We start from the raw sequence: 13,351 nt of genomic DNA, 5'->3' as shown, positions 1-13,351 counted from the left end.
TCTACTACAGCACTGGTTCAGTGTTGCACCTCTTCTGAACAGGGGCATGCTCAGTATTTTACCCCAACTAGGGAACTAAATTATGCAGGGATGGCATAACGTATGTGTACACACACTAGTGAATAGGATTTGTTTACCTCATTTGCTATGATTGATTTAAATCAAATCAATCATAGAATATCATAGTATAGGATTTTTCCCATCATGCTGACCATTGCCATCTCTCTGGACCTGCCCCTGGCTCCTAACATACAACAAACCTTTTATTTAATCATTTTTGAACTGTTTCACTGATGGCATAAATTAGTCAATATTCATTCTGTTGGTTGATTGTTAAATTGCTAATCATTAGCATCCATGGCCCTTCCGTCATTTGCATTATTGGAAATTTACAGAAAGAGCTTCTTTCTCTTTTAGGGGGTGAATTGATGCAAACAATGTCTGTATCATAGGATTTGAGTGTTTTGTCACGTCTTATTGATATCCCATAAGCAATAGCTGAGGCATACTTGACTGATATCGATTAGGGCTGAAAGGATTCCTTGAGACTTTATTTGACTTTGTTTAAGTCCTGACAATTGAATAGTGCACTGTGTTTTACCAGCAAGAAAACACCAAAAACACAAACCCTATAACCCAACAAATTCAATTCAAATCTTGAATGAATCATTGAATTATCAACATGATGATACACTGAGAACAAAACATCAATACCAACCTGCTGCACCGAGGGAGAGAGAGAGAGAGAGAGAGAGAGAGAGAGAGATCTCTGTTGATTTAATCATTTACCAGTGTTTCCAGACATTCAAGGCTTTATGGCTGTCTAAACATGTTACTGTGTGTTTTATTCGTAGTTATAATGCATGTGTTATATCCTGTGAGTGACAGAGAAAAGATGTTCCTTTTCATTGTAGCTCACACGTTTATGCCCATCTCTAAAGTCAGCCCAAGCAGTAGAGCCCCCCTGTCCCTCCTGTGACCCATTGTGGCGTAAATATCTCTTAACTTCATCCTGAACAACTTGTGGGTGACTTTAATGCTGACCGATGCCATGGATTAGCTCATGCACCGTTTTTTTACCGTCTTTCAGACAGAAGTTGAAGCACAGCTGTATTTCTTCTCGGTCTTTTGAAACCTATGTAGAAGTGTTTTCCTGCAGCTTTTGTAGAGCAAAATTGACAATCTGACAGCATTCAGGTCCTACTGTTTGGTATCTGTGTTACTTTGTAGATCCGTAGATGTGATGTGTGGCTTTTACGTGTAAATAACAAAATCCAGTACTGTTCTGCACTGTCATGAGTTAACATTGGCATGTAAAACTGTAGTACTTGAACATAAGATGATCCCACTTATTTATTTTGCTGGAAAACTGCATGTGAAACCGATGTAAAACCGGAAGATACCGGCTTACATAAACACTCACACACACACACGCACACACACACACACACACACACACACACACACACACACACACACACACACACACACACACACACACACACACACACACACACACACACACACACACACACACACACACGCACACACACACACTATTATTTGGAGCCTAAAATGCACCAATCCAATAGAGCAGATATGTTTTCATTTGATTGCAGTGAGTATGGTCAGCAGATGCAGGACATGCCTCTCAATATTGCATGCTACATAAATGTGCATTGGCCAGTCTATAAAATGATATTTATTTAGACCTAGTAATACGACAAGATAAGATAATCCTGTATTTGTCCTAAAACAGGGAAATTTGAATTGTTAGAGCAGTAAAGGTAAAACTACATTTCATAAAAATTGCTGAGCATGCAACATTTCTTCTTAGCTTACTCAGTGCCAGAATAATCAACAGAATACTTAATTACCTATTGATTACTGCAACCTTAATATCGATACCAGAAAGAAGGAAGTTGTCAGTAAACAACCTTGAGACTTTTTAAAATCAGTGACAGTGATTTCACAACAGTGTTTCTTTTTGGACATTTTGTTAGCTGTTAGCATCTCGTTGACATTACGACTGCGCTTTTCCTCATAACTTCTGCTGTATTGATATTATAATCTGGGTTCTTGATCAAAGCAAGGCAGCTTGTTTTTAAGTACTTTCAATTGAATAAATGGCAAATATTGGTGGAGTAATTTACCAGTTTTCTTCTGCAGGAACCATTTAAAAGATTTGTTGTAGAATAGATTTGGTCTGCCTCTGTGTGTGTGACATAAATACAATATATGTGTCTTTATTATTGTGTGTTGAGAATACATTGTCAGATCATAAATCCACTGTCACGGATTAAAAAAAGCAATATAACACCTTGAGTATATCGAACATGAAAAGCATGAGCAAAGATCCGTGAGTGAGCTGATATTTACCAACCATTCATTTTTTATCTGGCCTCTCCATGATAGCCACTTCATTATTCAAAGGCCAACCACACAATTAGCAGCAGCAGATCTCATTGCAAAGCAGTCCCGCTAGGACCAATCAATGCCATTAGATCCGTCAACGTGATTAGACACACTCCTGCCTCTTCCTCATTCCTCCTTCAAAGTGCTTGTGCTAGGATAGGTTATAAGGCTTGTTGCCTTTAATTTAAGCACCATTGATTACCAATCTCATGCCGAATCAGGCAGGTATACTGCGGGAGATATACACATTTTGCAGTGGATGTTTGTAATAAGGGCTTTAACAAGTTTATCTTGGTGTTTAGCTACAGCAATCTTCTGTAGCTGTGTTGTTATTGGTTAGAAAGAAACCACAAACCACCTTCATCTCCCTCATTGATTCACAACATCTCATTCCTACAGAGTTAACCATAACTCTAAGCTCTAAGCCAGGAGACGTTTAGTTTCTAACTAGTTGGAGATCTGAGCTAATTTATAATCATATTAGAAATACATTTGCTTATGACTTTAATCACCAAATAGACTATGAAATATATAAACTGAACCTCAAGTGCTCTTTGCATTTAATGCTCTTTGGCGAACGATAGTTTTGCTAACGTGTCAAACAATGGCGTAAAAGGACAATTATACTTCAGGTAATTACTGATAAGCTTGGGATATTAACCTGCTTGCTAGCCCCTAAGTGCTGTTTTTTAAGTTAAATGGCAAGAATTTATACTTAAGATAAATAAATGCACATTCTGAACTCACGGTGATTAAACACCCCACCGTGATTCATCAATCCTTTCTGTTTTCTGAAAATGACAAACTCCAAAATATGTACAAAATGACATTTTCCTCATTGTCAAGCCAAGTACTGGCATGTAAGTGAACCTGAAAACAAGACATAAACAAACCTGGACATCTATTTTTAATTTACTGCAACTTCAAGTGTCAAGGAATATGTAGCGATTATATATGAAAAGCTAATTCATTTGTGGTATCGTTGTGAATCAGCAGAAAACATCTCACCTTTCTCTCTGACTCTGTCTCTCTGTGCCTCTTATTTTCTATTCTGAGCCCTTCTCTGCCTTTTTTGGTCCAATCATAAACACAAAAATGGTTTGATTGTGTCTTGAATAGGCCCAAATGGAGAGGCAGCAAAGCTTTTGTACTGACTTCAAATAGAGTCTGATAAGAGACTGTGTGTACAGAATGTCTGAATAGATCACCACTGCGATGGTATCAGTAATTCACCTCAAGTCCTCCGAAAAAAACGTCATGTCTCAGTGGGGCCAGACGGATCCTCAGTCGTATTACCAAGAGCCTCTGTGACCTTGCGGTGAGATGAGAGGGAGACGCTGCTCGGAGCACATTGCCACAGTTTTAATTAATACCGGTGAAAGAGGGCTGCTGTAGAGATCTCTGGTTAGAGGGAGTGTTAGTGCACGTGCCTTAACCTGTGCGTGATGTGTGTGTACGTGCACACTGCATATGTTAATCTGACACTGGTGGAGAGCCTCTCCACCAAAAACCATCCTTTTTGGGCTGGCCCTCTTTAAAACCCTCTTACATAAGCCACTACTCTCAGATGTGTGATATCATGGAACTATTTTTGTCCCTTCCTCTGAAAAAGCCTGCTCACAGTTAGATAAAAAGTAGCCTATTCTTTAAATAATACATCCGAGCTCCCTCGCTTCTCGACCGCCTTAGTACACTGTCCTCGCAACATTCTGCTTCAGCTGAAAGGATTGAATGTCAGAAAAAATATTCATACCATTTCATCTCAGGAAACTTTAGCCCTTCACATTGGCTGACCTGGATTCACTCGCCAAACAAGACATTTTTTTTGTCCCTGTCCTAGATTTTGTTCCAACACGAAACAGATGGAGAATTCTTGCCTGATGTTATGATTGGACACTAATACCCGTATATCGTTTTCTGCTTTCCTTGCTCCATTTTAATCCAGGGAGAAAGGACTAACTGATCTTGAGTCAACAGTTCAATCAATAGATACAATATTAAATTGTCAAATGGCAATGGCTTTGATCACAAACATCTGGATACTTCTTGTTCAATGAGCCTTAGGGAGTAAAGAAATGAGAAATTGATTACTTTAGGTGTGTAGATGGTTTTATCTGATTCATGTAGAATGCAAACAATATTGGCTGTACCATTTGCTCCCTCTTTCTTATTCTTCAGGTGGTCTTAAATGAATATATCTGTCTCATTGGTAGTTAAAGTTACTTAAACTAAATGAGGTAACAGTGTACGGTTAGATTTAATCTGAAGAAGGTTTCACTGATTGTTTAATTCATGGTTTTGAACCTTGATCACTTTAATCTTTGCATTTGTTTGCAACCCAAACCTATATTTGTAATGACAAAAATAAAGTATAACCAAAATGAAACACCTCCCACCAACTCTGAAGCGTTTCTTTTATCAACAAATGTTGATTCTGTAGTATACTTTGAGATTCAGTTCAGAGTAGTGTTGTAACAGAGGAAACCTGCATTTTGCCAATTGCAAAGCCTAGTCCCACTGAATAGCTCAACCCAGGCAAACGGCAAACACCTGTGCATGGGGAACGTGTGTGTGTCTTTGTGTATGTGTGTGTGACAGGGATAAGGGTTGTGGAGTTTCGTGACCATTGCGCCTCTTCCTGGTGCAGCCCTTAGACGGACGTGTGCAATCAATTTGGGTTTGAAAAGATCACTCACTCTTATTAGAGTACTATAGAAGCATCTCCCAGAGTGGGTGTAGCAAACAGCCTTAGCTAAACGGAGATTAAGGCAACACTGGAAAGACCCCTTGAAGCCCTCTAAGACTGGTGGGTGATTTTGGATTTAGCAGTGGTAGCGAGATAAAGGCCTTTTCTTCCTGCTTAATTGATGGCTGTAATCCGTGTGTTGTTTTAAGAAGCCTGTCTCGTTGATGTGGGAACATAAAGCCCTGTGGGTCCATGCAGAAAGCGGTGGTTAAAGTAGGCCTTACTGAGGGGTTTCCCACTTGTTGGATGAGGACTTGTAGTTTCAGGACAATTTAAAATGTTTCTACTTATATAAAACTACTTGTGGAGGGCAAGGTCATGAGTGGAAAAAGTCATTTCATCCATGCAGATAATCAAAAAATACTAATATTGAAGCAGTCAAACATCTAATTTGATTTGCATTTATGTCAAGCTAAACCCTGCTATCGTAGCTCCCTCTGGTCATCCTGCCATCTAAAATGATGTTTGACCTCTGCTCTACCCTAGCTATGATGCGTTTCTTGCTAACTATTAAACAAATGGAAATTAATACTGATGCCTCTATATCTCCAACAAAATCAAGCAAGACGTAGTTTTTTGTCAGGAAAAAATACCCCTCCATATATCTCTTTGTCCACAGAGTGCAACAAAATCAAAGCAACCAGAAATGTCTTTACAGGAGCTTTAAAGCTACTGTTCAAAAAGATGAAAACCAACAGTGACTTTTACATTTAGCACAAAGACAAAAATCCTGTTGAAGCTTAAGCACTCAAACACACAAGGGACTTCTCCAGTTGAAAAATCCATACACACATGTTCAGGACAGGATCAGCAAAGAGTAAGACGTGCAGCTTGGTCCACAAGAGCAACAAAGCAGTTACTCACAGTAGCTTTAATTTGTCCCATTTACGTCATACCACATCTTCTCAACCTTGCTACAGCGTATTCTCTGATCATCATGTTTCCCTGAGTATACCAGCAGTACTGTAATTAATGGTTAGTTGAGATGTTATTTCTAGAAGTGGATGGAGGCTTTGTGAGAAGATCAGAGACATCCCTTAAGTACGAAGGGTGGTGAACTCCTCAATGCTTTAGTACACTTTTAGGAAATCTAGTGGTGTACCTCTTGGTCACAGTCAGAATGATAATATCCTTGTGTTGATCGCTATCATGAATCACAAGTTCTTAATCTCTACAAAGTATGTAATTAACCCTGCACAGATTCATATCACTCATTGTATTAACACAGACAGGAGCACGGTGCATTTTTATCTCAGCTAGCGCCTTAATATTAAGAGTACAAAGTGGAATAATGTTTACCTCTGGTTGTAACATTTCCTGAATATGTCTGCACAAAAACACAAACATATATTTCAAATCATAAAAGTGAGGTTGTTTTACATTGCAAACATGTTACTTACAGCTCCAATATTAAGACTCAGTGCCACTGCTCATATCAGTGTTTTATTAAACAGCTCAAACTGAATTAAAAAAGAGAATCTTAAAATAAAAGATAGAGAAAAAAAGGCAGATCTTTGTCTAATTAAGAGAAATTTGGTTGTTACATTGTATGAACTTGCAAGTTCTAATCTCAATGAAACTTAATTACAACCATTTTGCCTTTGGAGAAAATTAGTGACCTATTGTTGAAGATGTGCCACAAAGTGAAAGAGAGAGAAGAGCAACTTCATCAGCATGGAAAGGTGGGGTGGATTAAAATGAAGGCACTTCTTACTGTGGGTGGTGTTAGTGTCTGTGTGTTAACTAAAGAGAGAGGGAGAACTTTAAACATTTTAACTCCCAACATAACAGAACACCAGAGGAATACATATGTCGACACTCTCATTATGTTTCATGAGCACGCTTGCACTTTACTAATTGCTTAATAAATCTCAGCTGCTTTCTGTAGACCAGTTAAGTTACTCACTTCTCCTTCCTAACTAAATTACATTCAGTGTGAGTTTATGCTGGCTGCATTGTATTTAGCTCATTAATGTGCTAATGCTGTGGAAAAATACACACAAAGTTTGCCTTTCAAAGTTCAGTAAACTCCCGTTTTTGAACCCGAATTGATTTACCGGAGACGTTCTTCAAAATATGCTTAGGTTGCTGCAGACAAGCTGAATAATGTGTGCTTGTTAAAAAGGCAATTAGTGTTTAAGGTTATTCTAAGGTGTGCGCGCGTGTGTTCATACTGCTTGCAAGAACGGAAGAGCATTTATTTTATCAGCACCGAGATGAATCATATTGCTAAAATGCTTTTTCCTCACCATAAAACATTTGTTACTCACTTTTTTATACTCCAAAAAACACACACATACAAACATACACATGCCTAGGTGCAGAGTATAAAGACGGCATAAGATGTCATGTGTACAGGGGTAACCAATCCTCACCTGGTATTTTCAAAAACACTCTAAAGGGACTATTCTAACTCACATTTGAGGTAATTTTGAGGGACTTCATTCATTCACATCCTTAGTCTATAAATCAGTGTCTTTTTTTCGTTTTTGTTACTGTTGCACATCGTGTTATAATCACTCATGATGGAAACCACTGACCACAGTCGAGGCAAACCTGAGGTTTTTTTTTTCATCTGGTGCTTCAGGTTCATTGATACAGTCCCTAATAGTGATACTAAACCCACAGATACATTGACACCAGCGTTATCTGACAGTTTGTCACCAGGATTATTTATGACTCTAGTTTTAAGTTCCAACAGTCAGAGTAAATGCTTATGGTGCTTTCTCCCTTTGTCGTTTCAGCTGTCTTTTGCAGCAACAACTCCAGTTCTGGCAGACAAGAAAAAATACCCCAACTTCTTCCGCACTGTCCCGTCGGACAATGCAGTGAATCCAGCAGTGGTGAAGTTCCTCAATTTCTACAACTGGAGCCGTGTGGGGACCCTCACACAGGATGTTCAGAGGTTCTCAGAGGTCAGTTGTTTTTTTTTCTCAAAGAGACTACAATTGAATCTCTTGACTTTTGAAAAGGTGACCAACAAACTTGACATTTCAGAACAAAGAGCACTCAAGAAATGAGTATGGTTTCATGTCTACTGAAGCGGTGGTCAAAAGATTTTTCCTCATCAGAAAGCAACTTCAGTTTCATGTCAATAACGATTTTAACATTGTTTCTGATTTTTGTGCATAAATAAGATAATAACTTTCACAAATTAAGACACTCGAACAAATGGGTAAATATAAATCTACAGGACATGCACTTGTTAGATAAATTGATTCTCTAGCCTGACAGTTAGCTTTTTCCATGAGCATTTGCATTTTAAATCCGTATAGTTGTATTTCTTCCACTCTTGCCATCCTCAAACCTTCAAGCTTTGTGTAAGAAACTTTTCCATGTTTTGAAGGTGAAGGTTAACGTCTCTCTATTGTGAAACTCCTAATGTGTTCTCAGTTAGTGGGATTCTTTATCTTGTCACATACTGATGAACAGACTGGGTGTGGTATCAGAACTGAACAATGACTGTCATTTTTTTTTACAATTATCATTCAGATGATGCCAACATGATTGGAGTAGGTGGCAATCAATCAAATTCCTCCCATTCTCCACAAGTTGACTGGATAATATTTTCCCACCCACTTGATACTCCATTGATGGACTTTCATAAATGTGAAGATGAACATTTCAATAATGGAGCTTAATCCTAACATTTACCATATGCTTTGTGATTTTAGAAAGGTACTGAAACATTTTGCATCCTGAAAATAAAAGTATAATGTGTACATAACTCTATCTGGAGCGTAGCTTAAAGGCAAGTAATGACAAAACAGTTAGCCAGTAATGAACATGATTGTATGGATGACATTTGCCATGAATTTAAAGAATAACACACAACATAACATCTGTCACACAGGAATATCAGGTGTAAAAAAGCTATGCAATAAAACTTAGGAGAACACATTGTGAGTCCTTGCCTTTAGGCTCTGGTTGAAAACAATCTGCTCAGCAGCTGGGGGTAGGAACAGGAGGTGGAGGAGACGAAGCGGGAAGAAGGGTAGGGTGTATAAGAAGTTTCACTGCAAATCTCAGAAAGCCCAAATCCCTTTATCTCTCCCCTCCTGAAAGCGCCAAGGGGCTTAGAACGGGAAGAAAACGGGCGGCCCGATTCAATCAACCTGCCACGAGATTGGCCTCTAATCCTGATTCACAAATATGCAAGCATCGCTTCCATACCTCATGATTTGTTCAACCCTCAGTCAAGTTCAGAGAATGCCGGCTTTTGGTGCACCTGGAAATCATAGTAGCGTGTAGCGAGACAGATGCTTGATGAGATGTGAGGTATTTAATGTTGTTTGGACATTTTAAAGAATTGAAATAAATCCAAGTCCATTTGTTCCCACTCTATGTAGATGACACTGCTCTTTTAACGGATCATCCAGTTTAGTTCAGCCTGCTGTATTTCTGATGAATGTGGCTGCTCTGTTGTCTGTCCTCTATTGTAGAGATATAGAGGAAAGACACAGTTAGCTTTGAGGGGCTTTCTAAGTTTCACTGCTGCCTGAAATTGTCATGGCTTGCTGCATATGGATCTATTTGCAGGGCTACCTGCAGGCTGATCCTGGCGGTCTGCCTTAATACCCACTTACACCGACCTATGACATATTTTGCTGGTGATGGATTTTGGTGCCAAGACACGTGCAGAAGCAAATTGGCTCATGGAGTCACAGGATGGTCCCACCCATTCTGCTAAAGTAAACACACATTTAACTTACAATTAACAATAAATGTCACTCAGGGCTCTAAAATCCAGTCCAATGCAAAGTTCTATGACACTAGTGTTCAAGTTTGTGTTATGTTTTCTTTCTCTGTTGCAGAAAAATAAGCAAGAAAAACAACTCAAGTCGAGAATTTAAAGTCTGACCCAAGACCCATCTGTCATAATGGAGGAGGCAGGCTTTAAGATCCATTCTGCTGCCAGTCACCAAGACAGCTGTTTTGGCTCTATTTTCGGGTAGAGGTGGTGTCATCCATTTCCTTAAAGAGTCAATGGGTGGAGCACTTTGAAAACTTTTCGCCTTTATTGATAGGACAGCTGAAGAGAGACAGGAAATGTAGGGAGTAGAGAGTGGGGGAAGACATGCAGCAAATGATCGAGGCCCAGATTTGAACCAGCGACCTCTGCAACAAGGACTGTAGCCTCTGTACATGGAGTGCTTAGACAGCTAGGCCACCAGTGCTCCATCTTGTGAAGTTTTACTTGTTATTTTCACACAAAATTTTACCCTTAAAAAACAAACAAAAAACATCTGTGCACTTAAGGCTGATTTATACTTTTGCATCGAATCGACGGCGTAGCGTACGCCATGGGTCCGCGTAGCTCCTGTACCTACGCAGAGGCCTACGCATGTAGCTGACGTGCACCTCCTCCAAAATGTAAGTACGCGTCGAATCGTCGCGGACCAGATCCCGGACATCGGCCGCACATGGGCCGTGTATTTCATCTCCTCCTCTCTATTCTTCATGTAATCATGTCTGTATGATAAACAGCAACATGTATCAGCTGTAGATTATCATAACACGCTCTGAATCTCTGTGGAAAAAATAAACATAGATCGTAGCTGGGCCGGAAGCAGGCAACCGGCTATCAGAGAGACCACACTGTTGCTGCGTGACACGGACACATCGACGCACAAGTATGTGGGGCTCATGTCCGCGTCAGCCTCTGCTGCGTATAGACAACGCAGAAGTATAAATCAGCCTTTAGACTTCAGCACAAAATGACTCAGAAGATTGCTCATGTTTCTATAAGTTGATTCCCAAATTGTATGATTTGGGTAATTGGAAAAAAAGCATTGAGTAATTTTCAGTGGATTATCAATAGGTTTTCCACAAGGGCTTGAAAAAACATGACCTAGTGGGCCTTGTCAAGTATTTGATTTGAATTTAAGACTCAGTAAAAACACGGTGCATGTGTGGCCCGCATACATGCCGATGTCTGTATAATGAGGATACTATTGACAGTTTTATCTCGATCCCCCCTACATATCTCCCACTCCATGTCACCCGCCCTCCCCCTCTGAGGAATCAGCAGTGCTGTTTCCCAGAGAGACTGCTCACAAGGTTAATGTTATGTAACGCTTGTTAAGGATTCAGTCAGTGGAATGCACACCACATACGTACAGCTCAGTGTCCCCTGGGCTTGTAACCTGTAAACTAAAGCCAGCACGTCACTTCTATTTTTAGGCACTATTGAAATGTACACACACACACACACACACACACACACACACACACACACACACACACACACACACACACACACACACACACACACACACACACACACACACACAATTACACCCAATGCAATCAACATTATTAAAATTGCCAGACAAACAGGGCTCACCCAGGAACAGAGCACCTATCATTAGACAGTCAGGTGACAGACAGAGAGCAGGATTAGGACTCTGTCCTCGGCTGTAACCCTCTGAGCTACAGTGTTTAATTATAGTACCACCACTGTTATATTAGCAGAAGTTACCTTTACCTTTCTCTCCCTTTCACAGAAATCTGTTTTTTGATCTAAAATTTTACTTGGTTATTGTCTTCATTAATGCCTATTTCTCTTCAGTCATCAGCTGCTTCTCATTAAAAAACAGCCATGTGATGCTGTATGAAGTGCACTCTGTCATTCATGCCTTCGTAAAGGGCATGTTAGGCCATGAGAGGAGCCGTTCCAGAGCTTGTCATGAGGCTGTGGAGCCATCATTTGTCACGCTAGTTTTTGTAAGCACATGACTGGCATTATAGTCTGAACTCTACATAATGATTTGTGCTGTGATGATGCATAGAGTTTTAGAGACAGATGTATGGATGAATTCATCACATTTTACTTTTTGTAAAACCTGAACCTGAATCCACTGATTGACACAAAAATGTATTATAAAAGTGTGGAAAAGCTAAAGCGGTGATAACTGATAAAAAAAAAGCACCTGCTAACACTCAGATACAAATAAACACATGAATGCAGCAGTCACACCTGCAGAGGGTGGATTTGCCTAGAAAATGATGCGTTAATGATTTGATGATGGACAACTGCAGTGTGTTTGTCTCCCAGCATTGTACTGGTACTATGTGAATCATCAAACGCTTCTCACTTACACTGCATGAGGGAACTCACTCCAGTTATCTCCCTACTGCCTGAAGGGTGTGAGTTTTGTTTTTCTTTTGTCCAAGTGGAAAGATTAACCCTGGTCATTTTTGGATGCATTTGGTCCACAAATTGACTCTGATTCATTGTCGGTGCACTAACTTTATTTATAGATCACGCTTTAAAGTTGTGATTTCTGAGCTTTAAATTCTGCAAAAATATAAAATTAACAACTATTTTGATCAGTAATGAATAGTTTTGATTACATATTTAGCGAAACAAAAAAAAGCGTCTTTTTCAGATTCTTCCGTGTTTCCTTTTTGTTGATTAGTTGATAACTCGCGGCCAAATTCCAACAGATCCGTGTCCAGTCCGTCTCTGATCCGTCACGGCACCGGATCTGATAGGTTTCTATTCTAGTCAATCTGTGAACTCCCACTGGATCAGCTCCGTTGCGGTCTGGCTGCGTCTCTGATCCGGCAGGTCGGAACGCAATGGATCAGATACGCAAGACTTCTATTTTTGCCGGATGCCGGAGCACGACGCATCAATAAGCACAGAGCAGATGGAGCGGGACAGGAAGTGCGGCACCAAAACAAAATTAAACATCCTTTTAAATTTCAGAATAAAACACTCTGTGATATCGTTAGATCGTTTTTAACCTAACTCTGACAGAAAATGGCCAATAAAGACAATATTGATGAAGAGAGGAGGAGGAGAATCCTTGATTCAGTAATTACCGCGGGAAAACCTCGGTCACATGACTCCAGCTGTCCGGCGATCCGTGCTGCATTTCTAAAACGCAACCGGTGGGTGTTGACGGATGAGAGAGCATGGAGCCAGACCGCAGCGGATCGGAGACGGATTGGACACGGATCTGGTGGAAGTCTCGTGTCAGCCTGATCTCCTCTTAATCCTCCATTAGCAGAGCACTTTGCAGCATTTAGCAAGTTACAGCAGCAAGAAAAAACATCTTTTTAACAGGCAGAAACCTCGAGCAGAACCAGACTCATGTTAGACAGCCATCTGCCTCAACCGAACAAATCAGTGGTGAGAAACAGAACAGCGGAACAACAACAACAACATAAATAGTTATACGG

General features: G+C 40.0%; 1 protein-coding gene across 4 annotated transcripts in view; it reads left to right on the top strand.

The window, feature by feature from the left end:
* Nucleotides 1-13,351, top strand: part of gabbr2 (gamma-aminobutyric acid (GABA) B receptor, 2) — a 217,689-nt gene that overhangs the window by 103,791 nt on the left and 100,547 nt on the right. For all 4 annotated transcript variants that reach the window (XM_034705475.1, XM_034705477.1, XM_034705476.1 and 1 more), the window contains one exon: nt 7,906-8,076. In XM_034705475.1, the coding sequence (XP_034561366.1) occupies nt 7,906-8,076 (171 nt within the window). The remainder of the gene's footprint in view (nt 1-7,905; nt 8,077-13,351) is intronic.

This window comes from Notolabrus celidotus, chromosome 16 (genome assembly GCF_009762535.1).
Source record: "Notolabrus celidotus isolate fNotCel1 chromosome 16, fNotCel1.pri, whole genome shotgun sequence".
NCBI lineage: Eukaryota > Metazoa > Chordata > Actinopteri > Labriformes > Labridae > Notolabrus > Notolabrus celidotus.
Note: the sequence above shows the minus strand (reverse complement) of the source record. Positions and strands in the feature narration are given on the sequence as shown.